Below are 27271 nucleotides of genomic sequence, written 5' to 3' on the forward strand. Positions count from 1 at the left end.
AGGCGGACCCAGTGACTACACGGGCCCAAGCCCGGACGGAGCGAGAGCTCTCACCAGTGCGGGAGACACAGGTAAGACCTACCCCGACCTTGCCTGACAGGTTAGGCCCCATACCCTGGGACACCCCAGATGCTTTCGAGGCAGAGTCTAAGACTGACCCGACCTTACAAAAGTACCGGGAACGAGCAGAGACCAGAGGGGGCGGGGCAGATAACGAAACATTCTTATGGGAAAAAGGGAAACTATACCGCTGGACAGAGAAAAGTGGACAGCGTAGGCGACAGCTGGTAGTGCCCCACAAATACCGTCAAGAAATCCTCAAAATAGGCCACGACATCCCCTTAGCAGGCCACCTAGCCGTAACCCGTACCCTACACCGCATTACTCACACGTTCTTTTGGCCAGGGGTGCACGCTGACGTTAGAACTTACTGTAACACCTGCGATGTGTGTCAACGAGTAGGAAGGCGAGGCAATCACCCTAAAGCCCATCTAGTAAATATGCCCATTGTAGAGGAACCCTTCAGCCGGGTTGCTATTGACCTAGTGGGACCACTGGCTACCCCTAGTCCCTCCGGTAAGCGCTACATTCTTACCGTAGTGGACTACGCTACCAGGTACCCAGAGGCTGTCGCCCTATCCAACATACAAGCGGATACGGTAGCGAATGCACTAGTACAGGTGTTCTCCCGGGTAGGATTTCCAAAAGAAATCCTATCCGACCGAGGCACCCAATTTACGGCTGAATTGACCCAACAACTCTGGCAGGTTTGCAAAATTAAGTCCCTCCTGAGCTCCCCATACCACCCCCAGACGAACGGGCTGTGTGAGAGGTTCAATGGGACCCTCAAGCAAATGCTCAAGACGTTCACTCAGGAATACCGAGACTGGGAACGCTTCCTGCCGCACCTCCTATTTGCTTATCGGGAGGTGCCCCAGGAAACGACAGGGTTCTCTCCCTTCGAGTTGCTCTACGGAAGAAAGGTATGGGGACCCCTAAACCTGATCCGGGAGCACTGGGAGGGAGAGATGGAGGCTGACGGTGTCCCCATTGTGCCATACGTGCTGGAACTCAGGGACCGAATGGAGCAATTAGCCAAATCCGTGCGGGCTAATCTCCAGTTGGCCCAGAGAAGACAGAAAGTATGGTACGATCGGGGGGCCTGAAAGAGAATCTTCACCATAGGACAAAAGGTGTTAGTACTTAAGCCGGTGAAGACAGACAAATTGCAGGCGTCCTGGCAGGGTCCCTACCAGATCGTAGAGAAAAGGGGAGACACCACTTATGTGATAGCTAGCTACATTCCAGCGCTTGGTGGATAGGCTCCTGGATGGCTTCCAGAGTTTTGCTTGCGCCTACCTGGACGACATAGCGATCCACAGTGAGTCCTGGGAGGACCACTTAGCTCATGTGGGAATGGTTCTGGATCAGATCCGGGCTGCTGGCCTGACTCTGAAGCCAGAAAATGCCACTTTGGGATGGCCGAGGTACAGTACCTGGGTCACCGGGTGGGGTGTGGAAAGCAGCGACCAGAGCCGGCCAAAATAGAAGCTGTCGCCAATTGGCCCACCCCCATCACTAAGACTCAGGTCCTAGCCTTCCTGGGCACGGCAGGGTACTATAGACGGTTCGTACCAGACTACAGCACACTTGCCAAACCCCTGACTGACTTGACCAAGAAGAACTTACCTCGACAGGTCCCGTGGTCTCCCCACTGTGAAACGGCTTTCCAGGCTCTCAAAAATGCTCTAATTAACGCTCCTGTCTTGGCGGCCCCAGCCCTTAACAAACGTTTTATCGTCCATACAGTTGCTTCCATATTCGGGCTGGGAGCCGTCCTCAGCCAAGTAGGCGAAGATGGAGGGGAGCATCCAGTTGCCTACATCAGCCGGAAGCTCATGCCCCGCGAAGTCAGCTATGCAGCGGTCGAAAAGGAGTGTTTGGCTTTGGTGTGGGCATTAAAGAAATTGACTCCCTATTTATATGGTCAGGAGTTCACTCTGGTCACCGACCATAACCCGTTGGTGTGGCTGAACCGGGTCTCTGGAGATAACGGCAGGCTATTACGTTGGAGCTTATTGTTGCAACCCTTCAATTTCACCATTACTTACAGACCTGGGAAACAGAATGGCAACGCCGACGGGTTGTCCAGACAAACCGACCTCAGCCCCGCATAACCAGCGGTCTGGACAGCCTTAGTCTGCCCCGAAAAGGGGTCAGACCGTGTCTGCCAGAGTGTTCCACAGAAAGGGAGCACTGTTACAGAAGCATTAGTTATTTTGTTGTGAAGAGCTTATTTCCCAGCAGCAATGCCTGAACCAGCAAGCCAGCGCCTAAGAAGGGCTCCAAGAAAACCGTAACAAGTATCATTTCATAAAGAGTTAACTTTTTTTTTCAGCTTTTAGAAACTATTGCCTAAATACAAGTTTGCTGGCCTCAGCTCTAAGTTCAGTGATAAACAATCCCATTGTCTAATCACCTCCGGAGCCAGACTGCTAATTGATAAGATGAACTTGTAAACTTGTTATCTTAAGTACTGTAATCCTATTGTGGCCTGTCAAAGGACAGTGCTCTCTATCTAAATGTGTGATGGGGGATTTTGTGTTTCCCCCCTCTCCCCCTGGGAGTGCCCTGTGTGCATGTAACCTTAATAAAAAGCAGGCTGGGCATCCCAGTCCTGAGTTCTTGTTTGACCCTCAATCGCAGCGTTGACTCGTTTTTGTGGGCAGAAGGGTATCCTAGCTGTACTGCAGCTAAGGGAGATTATTCTATATTTGTGAGACTCATATAGAATACTATGGAAAGCAGCTTCTCCCCTCTTTAGCAATAGGGATCCAGGCTACTAAGCGGTCCATCTCTCAGCGAGACTAAGGGTAACCGTAACACGTGGCAAAAAAAAATCCCAGCTCCGCAGAGGCTGTCCTAGCACCCCGGTAATACAAATACTCGTTAACGGCTTTTTCTTGTTGGAGCAGGCGGTCGAACATTAGGAGTGTTGAATTCCAACGTGTCGGGCTGTTGCAAATCAAGCGCCTCACTGACATGTTGTTTCGCTGCTGGATAGCGGAAAAGTGCGCCATGGCCGTGTAGGAATGCCTCAAATGGCCACACACCTTCCTTGCCTGCTTCAGGACGTCCTGTAAGCCTGGGTACTTATGCACAAAGCGTTGTACGATCAGATTACACACATGTGCCAATTTCAATGCCGCCACCAAATTACTTCCGTTGTCAGAAACCACTTTGCCGATCTCCAGTTAGTGCGGAGTCAGCCACTGATCCACCTGTGCGTTCAGGGCAGACAGGAGTGCTGGTCCGGTGTGACTCTCTGCTTTTAGGCAAGTCAACCCCAAGACGGCGTGACACTGCCGTATCCGGGATGTGGAATAGTACCTGCGGAGCTGGGGGGTGCCGTTGATGTGGAGCAAGACGCAGCAGCAGAAGAGGACTCAGCCGAGGAGGTTATGGAAGAGGATGGAGTAGGAGGAGTAGAGGAGGTGGCAGCAGGCCTGCCTGCAAGTCGTGGCGGTGTCACCAACTCCTCCTCTGCAGAGCCACGCATTCAATGCTTGGCAGCTGTCAGCAGGTTTACCCAATGCGCAGTGTAGGTGATATACCTGCCCTGACCATGCTTTGCAGACCAGCTATCAGTGGTCACATGGACCCTTGCCCCAACACTGTGTGCCAGACATGCCATTACTTCCTTTCGCACAATCGAGTACAGGTTGGGGATTGCCTTTTGTGAAAAGAAATTTCGGCCGGGTACCTTCCACTGTGGTGTCCCAATAGCTAAAAAATTTTTGAACGCCTCAGACTCCACCAGTTTGTATGGTAAAAGCTGGCGGGCTAAGAGTTCAGACAAGCCAGCTGTCAGACGCCGGGCAAGGGGGTGACTTTGTGACATTGGCTTCTTACGCTCAAACATGTCCTTGACAGACACATGACTGTGGGCAGATGAGTAGGAACTGCTCCGGAAGAGAGACGGAGTGGCGAATGGTTGAGAGGGGGCAAGGAGGACAGCAGTGGTTGACGTGGCTGAAGATGCTGGACCAGGAGGAGGATGGCGGCTTTGAGTTTGTGTGCTGCTTCTACTCATGTGTTGATCCCATAGGCATTTGTGATGTGCGATCATGTGCCTTCGCAAAGCAGTTTTAAAAAAAAAAATATTTACACTACTGTTACACCAGATATGAGTGGTGGCACTGGGCAAGTGGGCTGGGCACACACGTTGGCAGGCAGGCAAATGCAATTAGAATTACACTAGCAGACTGATGTTTCACAGTCAAAAAAGTTTTTTTTTTTTAATTATTTACGCTACTGTTACACCAGATATGAGTGGTGGCACTGGGCAAGTGGGCCGGGCACACACGTTGGCAGGCAGGCAAATGCAATTAGAATTACACTAGCAGACTGATGTTTCACAGTCAAAAAAGTTTTTTAAAAAAAATTTACACTACTGTTACAACAGATATGAGTGGTGGCACTAGTTGGCAAGTGGGCCTGGCACACACGCTGGCAGGCAGGCAACTGCAATTAGATTACACTAGCAGACTGATGTTTCACAGTCAAAAAATATTTTTTTTTAAATTTACACTACTGTTACAACAGATATGAGTGGTGGCACTAGTTGGCAAGTGGGCCTGGCACACACGCTGGCAAGCAGGCAGGCAGGCAACTGCTATTAGATTACACTAGCAGACTGATGTTTCACAGTCAAAAAAGTTTTTTTTTTTACAAAATTTACACTACTGTTACAACAGATATGAGTGGTAGCACTGCAGACAGGCAACTGCAATTAGATTACACTAGCAGACTGATGTTTCACAGTCAAAATTACACAGGCAAAAAAAAAAAAAGGGCTTTTTGGGGTGCTGTCCTTACAGCAGAGATCAGGACTGTAGTGGACACTAAATACACTAGCCTAGCTATCAATTTCCCTATAAAATCATCAGCAGCTACACTATCCCTCCTCTCACTAAGAATGCAGGATCAGAATGAATCTAAAATGGCTGCTGTCCAGGAGCTGGAAGGGTCTGGGAGGGAGTGTCTGCTGCTGATTGGCTGAAATGTGTCTGCAGACTGTGAGATACAGGGTCAAAGTTTACTCAATGATGACGAATAGGGGGCGGATCGAACATCGCATATGTTCACCCGCCGCGGCAAACGCGAACAAGCTATGTTCGCCGGGAACTATTCGTCGGCGAACTATTCGCGACATCACTAATAATGAAATGTAAAAATAATTTTTATGTCCGTTTAAATAAGATGTAATTTTTCCAACTTATTTCATATTGGTGATGGTGATTTGTAGTTGATGTAATGTAATTTCCTTTAAGAATGTGATTTTGTAGTGATGTTGTAGTGATGTTCACACAAGTAAAAGCCATAACTCCATAGGGAAATAGTAATTTCTTGATCTATTTGTCATAGCGGAACTAACGCAAGAAAGAATGAGTTCATTTCACAATTGTAACGCTGGTATTACGAGTTTTCACGTCTATGCATTTTGCGTGCATTAGGTAAATCTGCCGGTCACGTGCACAAGCACGTCTTCCCCATAGAAGTCAATGGAGGAGAAAGATTTGTTGAGAAATAAAATCCAACACTTGTTTTGAGCGTAAAGTGAGTGACGTCATGTTCTTGTGTGAAAAAGTAGCTAAATTGTGTTTATTTCCTAATAAAAATCTGTTTTGTGTAGGTAATGTGCTGTATATTGTTTGTATGTATCGATTAGTGTATGTATGTGATAATATTTGTAGTTAGATGTAGCTATATGAGTGTCTGTTCCCGTCTGTCTATGTAAGTCAATAAAGAATGGATTTGTGTGTGTTTTTTTTCAAACACCCGAGATCTCGTAACTTTGATCCGTTCTATTTTGACATGAAAATGTAAAATCTAAAAAAAAAAAATATTGTGTAGTGTTTGTATAAGTGTAAGTGTAGTTTGTGTAATGTTTTTGAAGTGATTTGTGGATGTTTTTGTTAGCGGTATATGATTAACTACTAGGTCTGCGTTTAAGTTAATGATTTGAGCGGAGATGGTTATTTTTGTGGCGTTACGGAAACTCGTAATACCAGCGGTAGTGAAAAAGCAGCGTTAGGAGGCTTTTTCACGCATAACACACAACTCGTAATCTAGCGGATAATTATGTGACTAAAAATGTAGCCAAATGTGCAAACAAAAAAGACAAGTGAATATAAGATATATATATATATATAAATAAAAATGTGTTTATATCAAACCAATAATAATGTATTATAGAGACAAAGAATTGGAAACAAAAATGTTAAGAATCCTTAATGAGGAGTCCAATTCAATCTTTATTGGGAATTCCAATCAGCATCAACCTCAAAGAGGACAAAAAACAGATCCATAGCGTGATTCTGCTTTCAATATAATTCAGCACTTTTACTTTGCAGAGTTTCTTCTCACATGGTGCAGAGCTCTCTGGTTATAGTGTTCTATTTAAAAAAACCTCTGGCCAAACTGTAACAAGTTTATAAAAATATACACAGGTATAGAAATCACTTACGGAATTACAGCTACTGAACACTGAAAGTCTCTATTGTAAAACACTTTTAATCCACACAGTGTGCAAGCTGCAGAATCACTCTACTGTATGAAGAACAAGATTATTGTTTTGTAAGGAACATGCAGACAAAGAGAATTTATGTATAACTGTTTTGTTCTTTTCACATTTTCATTTATCTCTGTCTTTTCTAGAGGGAAAAGATGGCGTACGGTTTTCAGCCTGGTCTTTCAATGCCTGAAAGTGATTTCCCTTTAGAGGAACGAATTCCAGGATATTATGGGTATTGCCAACCTGAGAATGGTTACTGGGTTGGATATGGACTGCCAAGTGTAGCAACATGTCCTGTTAGTAATCATATAGGCACCGAAGCAGAGAATACATGCATGAACAATGCCATCCCATCTCCGTGTCCATATGGGTTCCTATCTGCCAACTGGTTGGAGGAGCAGCAGTCATGGTATCCACAGCCTGCACCGTTCCTTTTTGATGATGGTCAATCATCGTACCCAGAGCCTGCCAAGTGCTTTCCTAATGATGGGCAGTCATGGAGCCCAGAATCTTTACCATTCTCTTCTGATGGTAGCCAATCATGGTGCCCAGAGCCTCCAACGTACCCTGTTGATGGTAGGCAGCCATGGTTCCCAGAGCCTCCACCATACCCTGTTGATGGTAGGCAGCCATGGTTCCCAGAGCATTCATCATACTCCCCTTATGGTTGGTCATCTGGACAGCAAGCAACTGGAAATAGTGTGATTGGCTTTGAAAACTTTGGTATTTCAGGGGTTAGTGATTTCAGTGTCCCTCGGCATGGGATGGATTTGGCATTACAACATAGCGTAAACAGGGACAGTCCATTATCTAATGTTAAGAGGAGGAACAGCTGCCACATAGGCTCCTGGGACAGGAACATAGAGCATGATGTCACAGCCAACAGAAAAGCAAGACGTCAGTCCATGTACAACCCGAGCACAGTGAATGACAATAAACCTTTTTTTACTTCTGCTATAAATGTGGACAGAAATCTTGAGGTATGTTTAATCCTAGTGCAGTCTTGATAAGTCATAATATCAGCATACAGAGATATTTATTTTACTATTTATATAGTTGTATTACATATTATTAAAATAATAAATAGAACGTTTCAGACTTTGTGTTTAGGGCCAGCAATAATAAAATGACACTCTCAACTCTCTGCACAGTCTAAACCCAACCAGAGTCAGTTGTCTCAGAGATTAAAGTTCAACGTTAGAATATTTAGCATCATATAAGACTGATTTCTCTTTATAAACACTATTATCCAGAATACACTCTCCTTATGAACTTCCCCTGACAAGTGCTGTCTGACTCTCATAGTCCCACTTGGTCCAACTACAGAGCCGGCTCTGTTTGTGCCTTTAAAGGTGACATGTGTGACTGTATCATACAAGAGGTTCCTGCCCCGCACTGGTCATCAGTAATCAGCCCTTCCCCGGTCATCAGTAATCAGCTCCAGTCATCAGTAATCAGCTGTGCCCAAGTCATCAGTAGGCAGTCCTGCCCCGGTCATCAGTAGGCAGCCCTGCCCCGTTCATCAGTAATCAGCCCTGCCCTAGTCATCAGTAAGCAGCCCCGGTCATCAGTAATCAGCCCTGCCCCGGTCATCAGTAAGCAGCCCTGCCCCGGTCATCAGTAATAAGCCCCATCCTGGTCATCAGTGATCAACCCTGCCCCGCACTGGTCATCAGGAATCAGCCCTGTCCCAGTCATCAGTAATCAGCCCCACCCCAGTCATTAGTAATCAGCTCCGGTCATCAGTAATCAGCCACACCCCGGTCATCTGTAATCAGACCGCACCCCACGTTGGTCATTAATAGACCTGCCCCGTACATTAGCAGTTAGATATTGAAGAATAATAGTTATAAACCATTTTTTCATTAATTTGGCAAATTCAGAGACATTTAGATGTTGATCTTTTGTGTAACAATCTATGTGATGATTTCCTGCTACAACACTTCTGTTTTTATTGTTTTAGAGCACCGAGTTTCAGATTCATTTAGTGGATTTCCCCTCCAACAGCAACAAGCACCTGGCTTCCTTTGTTGACTCTGTAAAACAGTAAGTGAGTGTGTTGTTATCACCTATCAATTTCCAGGTTATTGGCCAGTGAGCTAACATGATTTTGGCCGCTCACGCAAGTTGCCTGACTGATCCTGGAGGAAGGACTGGGCTAGTGCCCCTAGGCCAAAGCTATTCAGGCACCGCTAAGCAAGGCTCAATAATATATAAAGACCAACCCAAAAATATAATAGCCAGAAACGTTTTATGGAATGTGTAGGGTCTGGGGACAGTAATTTCACCCTTGATGATCAGAGAAAATAAAAAAAATGTAATTTAATGCTCGTTAGAAGCAGACACACACAGCATTAACATAAATAGGGATTTAACTTAATTTGAAAGATACATTTGTGTAATAGGCATGCAGCAGTGATTTACCCAGTGTTTGCCAGAAACAAAGAATAAGCATTGATCTGAACCCTTGCTTATGTATAAACAGAAGCATATTTCAACCCCTTAGGGTCTGTTTATCTAGGTCCTTTTGTGCTGCAGTTCCTCCCTATGATACCGCAATGAGTGGTGGATATTCCAGGACATGAGGATACCTATATATAACACCAACTTATGTTTCAACAAGACCTCATGGACTGACGATGGAAATCTGATGCGCTGGGACAAAAAGCAATTTACAGGACAGTTAACTGAAATCGCCACTGCGCTCAGTGAAAGTTCTAGTAATATAAATGAAACTTAGGGGCTGATTTAACCTGGTGCGGGCGGTAGCATTTATCATTGCAAACAATCACATTTTCCAGCCACTGAATAATTTCTTTTTAAAAGACCTTTATTTTCTTAGGCAGGGTCCATAAGTATTACAAACAAACTAACAACGTTTCAAACCTGCAATTGGATCATAGTCACCTCAATTATGTACAGGTGTGCTTCCTCTATACCTGTGCACTTCTCATTAATTTCATTGTACTGCCATCATGTGGTTATTTTGTAGTAAGCAAGTATACTGTTGTACCTTCATTATTAGCACATTAGCAGCTCAAGAATATACAATTTAAAATACAATAAAAAACAAAGCCTATACACCAAACCCATGCACAAACACATTTTAAAATGATATCAGAATCGTGCACATATAAGTTGACTAATGTTAATACACATGGAGAGGAAGTGAGAGGAAAGTTGTGCCTACTCATTATTTTTTAATCTTATGTTGGACTTATGCTCAGTGATTCGTTCTCTAACGTCCCTGCACGTTTCTCCTACATAGATCCTGGCATATGGACATTTAATGAAATAAATTACAAAAGTTGTTCTACATGTTAGAAAATCTCTAATTTGGAATGTATTACCATTTATAGGGTGTACAAAATGTTCTCCTTTAATTATAGAACTGCAATGTAGACAAGGGTAGCATCCAGTTTTAGTCCAATTGTTTTTTGGAAACTCACTCTGCTGCTGCCAATATCTGCATGAACAAGGGTGTTTTTTTCCACTTTTAATCCTTTTGTAAGCTGTCACCGGTTTCTCTTTGAAGCTGTTTATCTGGATTACACTCTTTTAAGATATACCAGTATTTTTGAGATTTTAGGGCCTAAACTGTTGTACTGTTACAAAAATCATGACCTGATAGTCGTCAAGTTCTGGCCCCTTAAAAACAAATGTTTACCCTTCTACAAACTACCCAAACTCCCCATAAAGAATGACACAAGACTCTGGTATTGGTGCAACTTGGCCGCAGCTCCTTTATTTAATAAATAACCTTTTTAAAAAAACTTAAATATCTTAATAAATAACAGTGCAAATAATACAATAACATTGTTCAAATTTCCATATTAAGTGGTGCTAGTTCAATCTAATTGTTTTTTGATATGGCCGTCATCCACTGGACCCAACCGTGCAAGTGATAATCAGCATCAGTCTCTAAGGAACCCCTTGCCCTTAGAGACCCCAAATAGAATTCCACCCCCTGGGAATGCAATATTCCGCAACACTAACAAATTGGCCATAACCTACTGTACCTGCAAGGACTAGCACCCCCGCCAACAAACTGTGACAAACAAAATACACAGAAACCAACAAAAAACAGGCACGGGTGGGAGCGAGATGTTTACACTTCCTTTGTCAATATAAGACTGCTGTCTTTCCCGCCCAGCCCAGCTTTAGATACCGGGCTCCAGCTCCGCTCTTAAACTTCTCCTAACCAATCAAAGGGCCTCTTCCTCCGTGTAGTCAAAGCTCCTTGCAGCGAGGCTTCGCCGCCTCCAAGAGCAACTTGAGCTGTTAGTCGTCAAGTTCTGGCCCCTTAAAAACAAATGTTACCCTTCTACAAACTCCCCAAACTCCCCATAAAGAATGACACAAGACTCAGGTATTGGTGTAACTTGACTGCAGCTCCTTTATTCAATAAATAACCTTTTAGAAAAACTTAAATATCTTAATAAATAACAGTGCAAATAATGCAATAACATTGTTCAAATTTCCACATTAAGCGGTGCTAGTTCAATCTAATTGTTTTTTTATATGGCCGTCATCACCAGTCCAGCCAGTCCTCCACTCCAAGCCACCACAGGAAACTTGGGAACGGACAACCCTCCATGTCTGCCTGCGGAGCCAACCCCCAAAAATGCTGCCACTGAAAACGAGATAGGGAGTCTGCTATAGAATTACTTATACCTGGAATATGTTTGGCCTTAATGCAGACATTCATCCTCAAGCATTTCAGAACCAATAATCTCAATAATCTCAATACAAGAATAGACAATGCTGTCAAAGTATTCAAAGCAAAACCACCCCCATATTGTCCGAATAAAAGACCACAGACCGGTTGGCGAACCCATATTCCCAAACAAACAAAGAAACCACGATCGGAAACAATTCTAAAATGACCAAATTCTTAACCATACCCAAAGACGACCACTCGTCCAGCCACGCCGCAATGCACCAATGGCCAACAAAATAAGCCCCGAAACCACAACGACCAGCAGAATCAGTCACGAGACCAAGTTTCTTATTAGACACCCTCACCTCCTGAATCAAAGAAGAGCCATTAAACCCCAATAAAAATTGCCTCCACACCCTCAAATCGTCCTTAAGCTCCCTAGGAAGCCGAACAAAATGATGCGGCTTCACAACTCCGGCAGTAGCCAAAGACAATCTCCTGCAGAAAACCCTCCCAATCGGGATAATTCTGCAGGCAAAATTCAACTTGCCCAACAGGGATTGAAGCTCCCGTAGCGTGACCTTTTTTGCCAGCAACGACCGTTCTATGTCTGCCAAAAGGTCAGAAACCTTATCACTGGGGAGCCGACATTCCATTTTAACGGAATCAATGGTGATGCTCAAAAAACTGAGGGATGTGACAGGACCTTCAGATTTCTCAAGAGCAATGGGCACACCAAAATCGTCAGCAACCTGGTAACACACATCACTTAACCATTTATAGTCTCCCGAATCAGCCGGACCCACAAACAAAAAGTCGTCCAGGTAGTGCACGAGTGACGAAACACCCAACCTTTTCCTGACAACCCATTCAAGGAATGTGCTGAAACACTCAAAGAGCAAACAGTAAATGGGGCCCCCTATAGGCAGACACAGGTCAATGTAGTACAGACCCTCGACACAACAATGCAACAAATGATGCAACGTCGTATGAACCGGCAACAAACGAAAAGCTGCTTCAATATCAATTTTCGCCAACCAAGCAGAAGGACCAGCCTCCCACACCAGGCTAACCGCTTGATCAAAAGAAGCATACTTAACCGAGGACAAATCCACTGGAATACCATTATTTACTGATTCCCCTTTGGGAAAAAACAAATGGTGGATCAACCAGAATTTTCCCGGTTCCCGTTTAGGAACAACCCCAAGCGGAGAAATCCACAAATCAGCAATGGGAGGACAAACAAATGGACCCGCCATGCAACCTAAAGAGACCTCCTTCTGCAGCTTGTCCCGCACCACCTCCGGCCACAAACGAGCTGATTTCAAATTATCACGAAAAATACCACTGCCCCCTTTGGAAGGAATGACAAAACCAAACTGGAAGCCGTGCAATAACAAAGCCGCCTTCTTCTGACAACCCCGCCGCCTAGCGTACATGGCGAGCCAAGGCTCCATCGCGCCTGACCTCACGGAGTTAACCCCTTTGTCAGGCGCGTCGTCAGCCCCGCTAGCCTTACCCTTGCGGAAACACTTAGCGTAGGGGTGGGAACCCCCACACCCTGAGCATTCATGCTTAAACTTGCACACGGTTCCCCATTTTCAAAATTTGTCATTATAGGAGAAACAAAACCCCTTCCTAACTGTCGCCGGCAACCCACTGTTAGATTGGCCACCGGCTGCGGAACGAAAGGACTGCGAGGCCCTTAGAGGCATCATAATTTTGAGCCACAACCCCATGTCCCGTTCATCCCACTTCATATCCGGCTTTACCGACAAACACTGCCTAAACTGTTTGTCATAAGACCACCAGGCCATACCCCCATACGTCCTATGGGCAGCCACAACCTCATCCAGGTAGCAAAACAATGCACCACCCTGATCTGGGAACCTACCAGCAAAAACACTTGCATATATCACAAATGCCTGGAACCAATTGGTAAACGTTTTAGGCAACTTTATGTACCACTTTTTACGTTCTTCCTCCTACTTCTTAGCAACATCCTTTTTTGAGTCCTCAGGTATCTCAAAAGACTGCTCAAGCGGGAGAAGGGAGAACAACTCAATAAATTCCCTCATATATTTTTTCCCTCACCTCCGACGTCAGGTGCATACCCAAGGGACCTATGGAGCAGAGGCATGACCGAGACATAGCCGTGTCAGCCACCCTCATCTCAGAGCCCACTACCCGCTTAACGGGAACACTCACTGGCGCATCAACGATCAAAGACCCCAAGGGCACCAAAGGGACACTAATGACACTAGGGGCTGAGGGAAGGGAACCACTCACCTCGACCCTACCAAGCACAGGCACACCCAAAACCTCAGGCGCTGGTACCCAAGCCCTTTCCACAGAATCCCTAGAGGGGGGCTTCCAACTGCAATAACAATTGCCGCAAACAAGCTATGACCCTACCTGCTACCGAATCATGTGCACTTCCACGATCACACCCCCTACAACTTCCCTACCCCCCATATTCAGCAACCCCGTCTCACCTGTCAAAGCCTCCGCCGATTGCTGTGCTCTCAATATGTTGACTGGCGCTGACTGGAGCCCACCCATGCGTTGCTCGGTTGTCCGATGTTCACTTTTGGGCATTACGGCAGCCGCCCTCCCATGCTGAACCAGCTGCCGTGGTTGATCCTGAAAAACAGCAGCATGTGAAAATATATCCAGGGGAAGAAAACCTCTACCTCCCCGTCCCCCTCTATGCAGGCTAGAGACCCTAGCTGTAACACCACCCCTCCCTTTCTTAGGAGCCCCACCTCAGCACCTCCAGCCCGAACCTCCTGCTGCATGCTGTCATCAGGCTCCAAATTAATAGATTCCGTCCAAGAGCCGTGCAGGCCAGAGAAATCCCCCTCAAGGCCGTCAATTTCATCCTCCACCGAGGATGGACCAGGCTGAGCCGCTGGCCGTTGCTCTGCAGAACTAGTACCTGGAAAAGATAAACTGACGTGTGAGGCACCCACACCAATATCCTCTACCACCCTTGAAGACACAGATCCCCCAGGAGGCGGCCAGGGGCCAACGGGCATAATCCCAGAAAAAGACCTGCTATTAATACCCTGAAAACGAACCACAGAACGGCCCTGGACACCAGGAGAAGGGGGGTACATATTCCTCCTCAGATGAATTTAAATAAAGGTCAACGACCCCAGCATCTAATCATCCACAAGCCTCATAACAGAGGGCCTACTTAATCCCCATCCGGGGCCCTAGGACTACTACTACCAAGCACAGGGGGTTCAGCTGAAACTACACTGTCACTAACACCAAAAACCTGGCCAGGGGCCCATACACCCTCCCCCTCACTCCCGATATCTTCCACCACCACCCCAAAATCAACAAAAGACTGATCCGGACCGTGACTACCCTGTTTCCCAGAAGGCCCTTCCCTCACAATATCAGGCCTACCTGGGCCATGCACCACCTTAGGCCCGCCCCCTTTACCCGTGGTGGACCGTCTGGAACAGGCACTCAGCTCTGGATCAACGCTGACCAACACCTCCACAGAAGCTCCCATAGAAGGCTCCACTTGTTCTGCAGCCACCACAGAGGACCCTGGACGAACCACCTTCTTACCGGAATCGGAGCTGCTCTTCCTGCTGCCACCATGATGCCTACCGACATCAGGACTAAGTCGGACCGGAGGCCTGGAACGCCTAGATGACTTCTGCCTGGTGACCATCTGCTCCTGAACCGGATCCTGCCGGACTCCAAGCAAGGAACGGACCTGCGAATCCAGCCAGGTAGGTCCCCTAGACTCAGCCGCCTCAAGAAGCTGCACCATCAAATCCTCCACGGAAGCCATGGCTGGGAGGGAAAAACACGCAGCTACAGATGTTTACGCTTCCTTTGTCAATAACAAACTGCTGTCTTTCCCGCCCAGCCCAGCTTTAGATATCGGGCTCCAGCTCCGCCCCTAAACTTCTACTAACCAATCAAAGGGTCTCTTCCTCCATGTGGTCAAAGCTCCTTGCAGCGAGGCTTCGCCGCCTCCAAGAGCAACTTTCTATCATTATTTTTATTTTCATTTTTGGCAATTTTTTTGAAATCATTAATATCCTTTACAGATTTTAATTGGTCATTGATTATTTTTTCTGGATAACCCCGCAACACAAATGTATTGGCTATTTCTTTTAACCTGTCTTCACAGTTTTACTGTCAGAGACAATTCTTTTCACATAATTAGCTTCTAGGTATCACCCTCAATGTGTTGATGGAATGGGAGCTATCATATTGTATCTGTTGGTTTGGTGTACAAATCTGTTCTACGGAACCACTTGTCCACATACACATAGGTTTCCAGAAACTGTATACCTACCTCTCTCATGTTAAGAGTGAATTTTAAACCGGATACTGATTCATTCAGATCATTTACAAAATCTAATCGGCTCCTAACCTCTCCCAACCATATGCCAAAAATGTCAAGGAGGCGCCAAAGCAGAGAAATCTATGGGAATATGCAAATTTCTCTTCAAAACTAGACATAAAAATATTGTTATAAGTTAGGGCTACGTTGGAGACCATCACTGTACTCTGTTTCTGGAAGAAGAAAAAAACGTATCCTGAAGTAAGAAATAGTTCTGATACAAAATTAAAGATAATTAAATTAAGAATGTTATTTCTCTCTGTAAATAGTCACTATCTGTTTAAAGAATATTTTCTACTGCCATGAATCCACACAGTGCGCACACTTAGCATGTGTCTGGTATACATATCACACAGTGTGCACACTTAGCATGTGACTGGTATACATATCATAAAGTGTGCACACTTAGCATGTGACTGGTATACATATCACACAGTGCGCACACTTAGCATGTGTCTGGTATACATATCACACAGTGTGCACACTTAGCATGTGACTGGTATACATAGCACACAGTGCGCACACTTAGCATGTGTCTGGTATACATATCATACAGTGCGCACACTTAGCATGTGACTGGTATACATATCATACAGTGCGCACACTTAGCATGTGACTGGTATACATATCACACAGTGTGCACACTTAGCATGTGACTGGTATACATATCACACAGTGCGCACACTTAGCATGTGTCTGGTATACATATCACACAGTGTGCACACTTAGCATGTGTCTGGTATACATAGCACACAGTGCGCACACTTAGCATGTGTCTGGTATACATATCACACAGTGTGCACACTTAGCATGTGTCTGGTATACATATCACACAGTGTGCACACTTAGCATGTGACTGGTATACATATCACACAGAGCGCACACTTAGCATGTGACTGGTATACATATCACACAGTGTGCACACTTAGCATGTGTCTGGTATACATATCACACAGTGTGCACACTTAGCATGTGACTGGTATACATATCACACAGTGTGCACACTTAGCATGTGACTGGTATACATATCACACAGTGTGCACACTTAGCATGTGTCTGGTATACATATCACACAGTGCGCACACTTAGCATGTGTCTGGTATACATATCACACAGTGTGCACACTTAGCATGTGACTGGTATACATATCACACAGTGCGCACACTTAGCATGTGACTGGTATACATAGCACACAATGCGCACACTTAGCATGTGTCTGGTATACATATCACACAGTGTGCACACTTAGCATGTGTCTGGTATACATATCACACAGTGTGCACACTTAGCATGTGACTGGTATACATATCACACAGAGCGCACACTTAGCATGTGACTGGTATACATATCACACAGTGTGCACACTTAGCATGTGTCTGGTATACATATCACACAGTGTGCACACTTAGCATGTGACTGGTATACATAGCACACAATGCGCACACTTAGCATGTGTCTGGTATACATATCACACAGTGCGCACACTTAGCATGTGACTGGTATACATATCACACAGTGTGCACACTTAGCATGTGACTGGTATACATATCACACAGTGTGCATACTTAGCATGTGTCTGGTATACATATCACACAGTGTGCATACTTAGCATGTGTCTGGTATACATATCACACAGTGCGCACACTTAGCATGTGACTGGTATACATATCACACAGTGCGCACACTTAGCATGTGTCTGGTATACATATCACACAGTGCGCACACTTAGCATGTGACTGGTATACATAGCACACAATGCGCACACTTAGCATGTGTCTGGTATACATATCACACAGTGCGCACACTTAGCATGTGACTGGTATACATAGCACACAATGCGCACACTTAGCATGTGACTGGTATACATATCACACAGTGTGCACACTTAGCATGTGTCTGGTATACATAGCACACAGTGTGCACACTTAGCATGTGTCTGGTATACATATCACACAGTGCGCACACTAAGCATGTGACTGGTATACATATCACACAGTGTGCACACTTAGCATGTGTCTGGTATATATATCACACAGTGTGCACACTTAGCATGTGTCTGGTATACATATCACACAGTGTGCACACTTAGCATGTGTCTGGTATACATATCACACAGTGCGCACACTTAGCATGTGACTGGTATACATATCACACAGTGCGCACACTTAGCATGTGACTGGTATACATATCACACAGTGTGCACACTTAGCATGTGTCTGGTATACATATCACACAGTGCGCACACTTAGCATGTGTCTGGTATACATATCATACAGTGCGCACACTTAGCATGTGACTGGTATACATATCACACAGTGCGCACACTTAGCATGTGTCTGGTATACATAGCACACAGTGCGCACACTTAGCATGTGACTGGTATACATATCACACAGTGTGCACACTTAGCATGTGTCTGGTATACATATCACACAGTGCGCACACTTAGCATGTGACTGGTATACATAGCACACAGTGCGCACACTTAGCATGTGTCTGGTATACATATCACACAGTGTGCACACTTAGCATGTGACTGGTATACATATCACACAGTGCGCACGCTTAGCATGTGTCTGCTATACATAGCACACAGTGTGCACACTTAGCATGTGTCTGGTATACATATCACACAGTGCGTACACTTAGCATGTGACTGGTATACATATCACACAGTGCGCACACTTAGCATGTGTCTGGTATACATAGCACACAGTGCGCACACTTAGCATGTGACTGGTATACATATCACACAGTGCGCACACTTAGCATGTGTCTGGTATACATAGCACACAGTGTGCACACTTACCATGTGTCTGGTATACATATCACACAGTGCGCACACTTAGCATTTGACTGGTATACATATCACACAGTGCGCACACTTAGCATGTGTCTGGTATACATATTACACAGTGCACACACTTAGCATGTGTCTGGTATACATATCACACAGTGTGCACACTTAGCATGTGACTGGTATACATATCACACAGTGCGCACACTTAGCATGTGTCTGGTATACATATCACACAGTGCGCACACTTAGCATGTGTCTGGTATACATATCACACAGTGCGCACACTTAGCATGTGTCTGGTATACATATCACACAGTGCGCACACTTAGCATGTGTCTGGTATACATATCACACAGAGCGCACACTTAGCATGTGACTGGTATACATATCACACAGAGCGCACACTTAGCATGTGTCTGGTATACATATCACACAGTGTGCACACTTAGCATGTGACTGGTATACATATCACACAGTGCCGACACTTAGCATGTGTCTGGTATACATATCACAAGGCAGCACACAGATTTTTACAGGTTTTTGACCCCCCCCTCAGATGGGGGTTGAAAGAATGTTGTACATTAGATAAAAGGGAGAAGCGCCCTTGACATGATACAATAGAATTATATTACTTAAATACTTTACTTAGGCAGATAACAACTTAAACACATTTGGCTTGTCTTATCACCTAGCGTCTGTTCTCTGAGGGTGATTAAACAATGGCCTGTTTATTACTTAAATGTAATTATAGCACACAATAGCTGAGGCCAGAAAACCTGTCTTTAGAAATTAGATTCTTAAAGCTAAACACAGTTAACTCTTTCAGTCCTGACAGAAGGGTCTGTCACAGCATGTGTCTGGTATACATATCACACAGTGTGCACACTTAGCATGTGTCTGGTATACATATCACACAGTGCGTACACTTAGCATGTGACTGGTATACATATCACACAGTGCGCACACTTAGCATGTGTCTGGTATACATAGAACACAGTGCGCACACTTAGCATGTGACTGGTATACATATCACACAGTGCGCACACTTAGCATGTGTCTGGTATACATAGCACACAGTGTGCACACTTACCATGTGTCTGGTATACATATCACACAGTGCGCACACTTAGCATGTGACTGGTATACATATCACACAGTGCGCACACTTAGCATGTGTCTGGTATACATATTACACAGTGCACACACTTAGCATGTGTCTGGTATACATATCACACAGTGTGCACACTTAGCATGTGACTGGTATACATATCACACAGTGCGCACACTTAGCATGTGTCTGGTATACATATCACACAGTGCGCACACTTAGCATGTGTCTGGTATACATATCACACAGTGCGCACACTTAGCATGTGTCTGGTATACATATCACACAGTGCGCACACTTAGCATGTGTCTGGTATACATATCACACAGAGCGCACACTTAGCATGTGACTGGTATACATATCACACAGAGCGCACACTTAGCATGTGTCTGGTATACATATCACACAGTGTGCACACTTAGCATGTGACTGGTATACATATCACACAGTGCGCACACTTAGCATGTGTCTGGTATACATATCACACAGTGCGCACACTTAGCATGTGTCTGGTATACATATCATACAGTGTGCACACTTAGCATGTGTCTGGTATACATATCACACAGTGGGCACACTTAGCATGTGACTGGTATACATATCACACAGTGCGCACACTTAGCATGTGTCTGGTATACATATCATACAGTGTGCACACTTAGCATGTGTCTGGTATACATATCACACAGTGGGCACACTTAGCATGTGACTGGTATACATAGCACACAGTGCACACACTTAGCATGTGTCTGGTATACATATCACACAGTGCGCACACTTAGCATGTGACTGGTATACATAGCACACAATGCGCACACTTAGCATGTGACTGGTATACATAGCACACAATGCGCACACTTAGCATGTGACTGGTATACATAGCACACAATGCGCACACTTAGCATGTGACTGGTATACATAGCACACAATGCGCACACTTAGCATGTGACTGGTATACATAGCACACAATGCGCACACTTAGCATGTGACTGGTATACATAGCACACAATGCGCACACTTAGCATGTGACTGGTATACATAGCACACAATGCGCACACTTAGCATGTGACTGGTATACATATCACACAGTGCGCACACTTAGCATGTGACTGGTATACATAGCACACAATGCGCACACTTAGCATGTGTCTGGTATACATAGCACACAGTGCGCACACTTAGCATGTGTCTGGTATACATAGCACACAGTGCGCACACTTAGCATGTGACTGGTATACATAGCACACAATGCGCACACTTAGCATGTGACTGGTATACATAGCACACAGTGCGCACACTTAGCATGTGACTGGTATACATAGCACACAGTGCGCACACTTAGCATGTGACTGGTATACATAGCACACAGTGCGCACACTTAGCATGTGTCTGGTATACATATCACACAGTGCGCACACTTAGCATGTGTCTGGTATACATAGCACACAATGCGCACACTTAGCATGTGACTGGTATACATAGCACACAGTGCGCACACTTAGCATGTGACTGGTATACATAGCACACAGTGCGCACACTTAGCATGTGTCTGGTATACATATCACACAGTGCGCACACTTAGCATGTGTCTGGTATACATAGCACACAATGCGCACACTTAGCATGTGACTGGTATACATAGCACACAATGCGCACACTTAGCATGTGACTGGTATACATATCATACAGTGCGCACACTTAGCATGTGTCTGGTATACATATCACACAGTGTGCACACTTAGCATGTGACTGGTATACATATCACACAGTGCGCACACTTAGCATGTGTCTGGTATACATATCATACAGTGCGCACACTTAGCATGTGTCTGGTATACATATCACACAGTGTGCACACTAAGCATGTGTCTGGTATACATATCACACAGTGTGCACACTTAGCATGTGTCTGGTATACATAGCACACAGTGCGCACACTTAGCATGTGTCTGGTATACATAGCACACAGTGCGCACACTTAGCATGTGTCTGGTATACATAGCACACAGTGCGCACACTTAGCATGTGTCTGCTATACATAGCACACAGTGTGCACACTTAGCATGTGTCTGGTATACATATCACACAGTGTGCACACTTAGCATGTGACTGGTATACATATCACACAGAGCGCACACTTAGCATGTGACTGGTATACATATCACACAGTGTGCACACTTAGCATGTGTCTGGTATACATATCACACAGTGTGCACACTTAGCATGTGACTGGTATACATAGCACACAATGCGCACACTTAGCATGTGACTGGTATACATATCACACAGAGCGCACACTTAGCATGTGTCTGGTATACATATCACACAGTGTGCACACTTAGCATGTGACTGGTATACATATCACACAGTGTGCACACTTAGCATGTGTCTGGTATACATATCACACAGTGTGCATACTTAGCATGTGTCTGGTATACATATCACACAGTGCGCACACTTAGCATGTGACTGGTATACATATCACACAGTGCGCACACTTAGCATGTGTCTGGTATACATATCACACAGTGCGCACACTTAGCATGTGACTGGTATACATAGCACACAATGCGCACACTTAGCATGTGTCTGGTATACATATCACACAGTGCGCACACTTAGCATGTGACTGGTATACATAGCACACAATGCGCACACTTAGCATGTGACTGGTATACATATCACACAGTGTGCACACTTAGCATGTGACTGGTATACATAGCACACAATGCGCACACTTAGCATGTGTCTGGTATACATATCACACAGTGCGCACACTTAGCATGTGACTGGTATACATAGCACACAATGCGCACACTTAGCATGTGACTAGTATACATATCACACAGTGTGCACACTTAGCATGTGTCTGGTATACATAGCACACAGTGTGCACACTTAGCATGTGTCTGCTATACATATCACACAGTGTGCACACTTAGCATGTGTCTGGTATACATATCACACAGTGTGCACACTTAGCATGTGTCTGGTATATATATCACACAGTGTGCACACTTAGCATGTGTCTGGTATACATATCACACAGTGTGCACACTTAGCATGTGTCTGGTATACATATCACACAGTGCGCACACTTAGCATGTGACTGGTATACATATCACACAGTGTGCACACTTAGCATGTGTCTGGTATACATATCACACAGTGTGCACACTTAGCATGTGTCTGGTATACATAGCACACAGTGCGCACACTTAGCATGTGTCTGGTATACATATCACACAGTGTGCACACTTAGCATGTGACTGGTATACATATCACACAGTGCGCACACTTAGCATGTGTCTGCTATACATAGCACACAGTGTGCACACTTAGCATGTGTCTGGTATACATATCACACAGTGCGTACACTTAGCATGTGACTGGTATACATATCACACAGTGCGCACACTTAGCATGTGTCTGGTATACATAGCACACAGTGCGCACACTTAGCATGTGTCTGGTATACATATCACACAGTGCGCACACTTAGCATGTGACTGGTATACATATCACACAGTGCTCACACTTAGCATGTGTCTGGTATACATATCACACAGTGCACACACTTAGCATGTGTCTGGTATACATATCACACAGTGTGCACACTTAGCATGTGACTGGTATACATATCACACAGTGCGCACACTTAGCATGTGTCTGGTATACATATCACACAGTGCGCACACTTAGCATGTGTCTGGTATACATATCACACAGTGCGCACACTTAGCATGTGTCTGGTATACATATCACACAGTGCGCACACTTAGCATGTGTCTGGTATACATATCACACAGAGCGCACACTTAGCATGTGACTGGTATACATATCACACAGAGCGCACACTTAGCATGTGTCTGGTATACATATCACACAGTGTGCACACTTAGCATGTGACTGGTATACATATCACACAGTGCGCACACTTAGCATGTGTCTGGTATACATATCACACAGTGCGCACACTTAGCATGTGTCTGGTATACATATCATACAGTGTGCACACTTAGCATGTGTCTGGTATACATATCACACAGTGGGCACACTTAGCATGTGACTGGTATACATATCACACAGTGCGCACACTTAGCATGTGACTGGTATACATATCACACAGTGCGCACACTTAGCATGTGTCTGGTATACATATCATACAGTGTGCACACTTAGCATGTGTCTGGTATACATATCACACAGTGGGCACACTTAGCATGTGACTGGTATACATAGCACACAGTGCTCACACTTAGCATGTGTCTGGTATACATATCACACAGTGCGCACACTTAGCATGTGACTGGTATACATAGCACACAATGCGCACACTTAGCATGTGACTGGTATACATAGCACACAATGCGCACACTTAGCATGTGACTGGTATACATAGCACACAATGCGCACACTTAGCATGTGACTGGTATACATAGCACACAATGCGCACACTTAGCATGTGACTGGTATACATAGCACACAATGCGCACACTTAGCATGTGACTGGTATACATAGCACACAATGCGCACACTTAGCATGTGACTGGTATACATAGCACACAGTGCGCACACTTAGCATGTGACTGGTATACATATCACACAGTGCGCACACTTAGCATGTGACTGGTATACATAGCACACAATGCGCACACTTAGCATGTGTCTGGTATACATAGCACACAGTGCGCACACTTAGCATGTGACTGGTATACATAGCACACAGTGCGCACACTTAGCATGTGACTGGTATACATAGCACACAATGCGCACACTTAGCATGTGACTGGTATACATAGCACACAGTGCGCACACTTAGCATGTGACTGGTATACATAGCACACAGTGCGCACACTTAGCATGTGACTGGTATACATAGCACACAGTGCGCACACTTAGCATGTGTCTGGTATACATATCACACAGTGCGCACACTTAGCATGTGTCTGGTATACATAGCACACAATGCGCACACTTAGCATGTGACTGGTATACATAGCACACAGTGCGCACACTTAGCATGTGACTGGTATACATAGCACACAGTGCGCACACTTAGCATGTGTCTGGTATACATATCACACAGTGCGCACACTTAGCATGTGTCTGGTATACATAGCACACAATGCGCACACTTAGCATGTGACTGGTATACATAGCACACAATGCGCACACTTAGCATGTGACTGGTATACATATCATACAGTGCGCACACTTAGCATGTGTCTGGTATACTTATCACACAGTGTGCACACTTAGCATGTGACTGGTATACATATCACACAGTGCGCACACTTAGCATGTGTCTGGTATACATATCATACAGTGCGCACACTTAGCATGTGTCTGGTATAAATATCACACAGTGTGCACACTAAGCATGTGTCTGGTATACATATCACACAGTGTGCACACTTAGCATGTGTCTGGTATACATAGCACACAGTGCGCACACTTAGCATGTGTCTGGTATACATAGCACACAGTGCGCACACTTAGCATGTGTCTGGTATACATAGCACACAGTGCGCACACTTAGCATGTGTCTGCTATACATAGCACACAGTGTGCACACTTAGCATGTGTCTGGTATACATATCACACAGTGCGCACACTTAGCATGTGTCTGGTATACATATCACACAGTGTGCACACTTAGCATGTGTCTGGTATACATATCACACAGTGTGCACACTTAGCATGTGTCTGGTATACATATCACACAGTGTGCACACTTAGCATGTGTCTGGTATACATATCACACAGTGCGCACACTTAGCATGTGTCTGGTATACATATCACACAGTGTGCACACTTAGCATGTGTCTGGTATACATATCACACAGTGTGCACACTTAGCATGTGTCTGGTATACATATCACACAGTGCGCACACTTAGCATGTGTCTGGTATACATATCACACAGTGTGCACACTTAGCATGTGTCTGGTATACATATCACACAGTGCGCACACTTAGCATGTGTCTGGTATACATATCACACAGTGCGCACACTTAGCATGTGTCTGGTATACATATCACACAGTGCGCACACTTAGCATGTGTCTGGTATACATATCACACAGTGTGCACACTTAGCATGTGTCTGGTATACATATCACACAGTGTGCACACTTAGCATGTGTCTGGTATACATATCACACAGTGTGCACACTTAGCATGTGTCTGGTATACATATCACACAGTGTGCACACTTAGCATGTGTCTGGTATACATATCACACAGTGTGCACACTTAGCATGTGTCTGGTATACATATCACACAGTGTGCACACTTAGCATGTGTCTGGTATACATATCACACAGTGTGCACACTTAGCATGTGTCTGGTATACATATCACACAGTGCGCACACTTAGCATGTGTCTGGTATACATATCACACAGTGCGCACACTTAGCATGTGACTGGTATACATATCACACAGTGTGCACACTTAGCATGTGTCTGGTATACATAGCACACAGTGTGCACACTTAGCATGTGTCTGGTATACATATCACACAGTGCGCACACTTAGCATGTGTCTGGTATACATATCACACAGTGCGCACACTTAGCATGTGTCTGGTATACATATCACACAGTGCGCACACTTAGCATGTGTCTGGTATACATATCACACAGTGTGCACACTTAGCATGTGACTGGTATACATATCACACAGTGCGCACACTTAGCATGTGTCTGGTATACATATCACACAGTGTGCACACTTAGCATGTGTCTGGTATACATATCACACAGTGCGCACACTTAGCATGTGTCTGGTATACATATCACACAGTGTGCACACTTAGCATGTGTCTGGTATACATATCACACAGTGTGCACACTTAGCATGTGTCTGGTATACATATCACACAGTGTGCACACTTAGCATGTGTCTGGTATACATATCACACAGTGCGCACACTTAGCATGTGTCTGGTATACATATCACACAGTGCGCACACTTAGCATGTGTCTGGTATACATATCACACAGTGCGCACACTTAGCATGTGTCTGGTATACATATCACACAGTGCTGCACACTTAGCATGTGACTGGTATACATATCACACAGTGCGCACACTTAGCATGTGTCTGGTATACATATCACACAGTGTGCACACTTAGCATGTGTCTGGTATACATATCACACAGTGCGCACACTTAGCATGTGACTGGTATACATATCACACAGTGTGCACACTTAGCATGTGTCTGGTATACATATCACACAGTGTGCACACTTAGCATGTGACTGGTATACATATCACACAGTGTGCACACTTAGCATGTGTCTGGTATACATATCACACAGTGTGCACACTTAGCATGTGTCTGGTATACATATCACACAGTGTGCAAACTTAGCATGTGTCTGGTATACATATCACACAGTGCGCACACTTAGCATGTGACTGGTATACATATCACACACTGTGCACACTTAGTATGTGTCTGGTATATATATCACACACTGTGCACACTTAGTATGTGTCTGGTATACATATCACACAGTGTGCACACTTAGCATGTGTCTGGTATACATATCACACAGTGCGCACACTTAGCATGTGACTGGTATACATATCACACAGTGTGCACACTTAGCATGTGTCTGGTATACATATCACACAGTGTGCACACTTAGCATGTGTCTGGTATACATATCACACAGTGTGCAAACTTAGCATGTGTCTGGTATACATATCACACAGTGCGCACACTTAGCATGTGAC

The 27271-nt window shown here is 44.9% G+C and overlaps 1 protein-coding gene across 1 annotated transcript in view; it reads left to right on the top strand.

Moving 5' to 3' along the window:
* LOC128664934 (uncharacterized) overlaps positions 1 to 27271 on the top strand; it is a 103406-nt gene that overhangs the window by 32483 nt on the left and 43652 nt on the right. Inside the window, exons 3-4 of the mRNA XM_053719727.1 lie at positions 6721 to 7557; positions 8541 to 8623. Of these exons, the coding sequence (XP_053575702.1) occupies positions 6721 to 7557; positions 8541 to 8623 (920 nt within the window). The remainder of the gene's footprint in view (positions 1 to 6720; positions 7558 to 8540; positions 8624 to 27271) is intronic.

The sequence above is a fragment of the Bombina bombina genome, chromosome 6, assembly GCF_027579735.1.
Source record: "Bombina bombina isolate aBomBom1 chromosome 6, aBomBom1.pri, whole genome shotgun sequence".
NCBI lineage: Eukaryota > Metazoa > Chordata > Amphibia > Anura > Bombinatoridae > Bombina > Bombina bombina.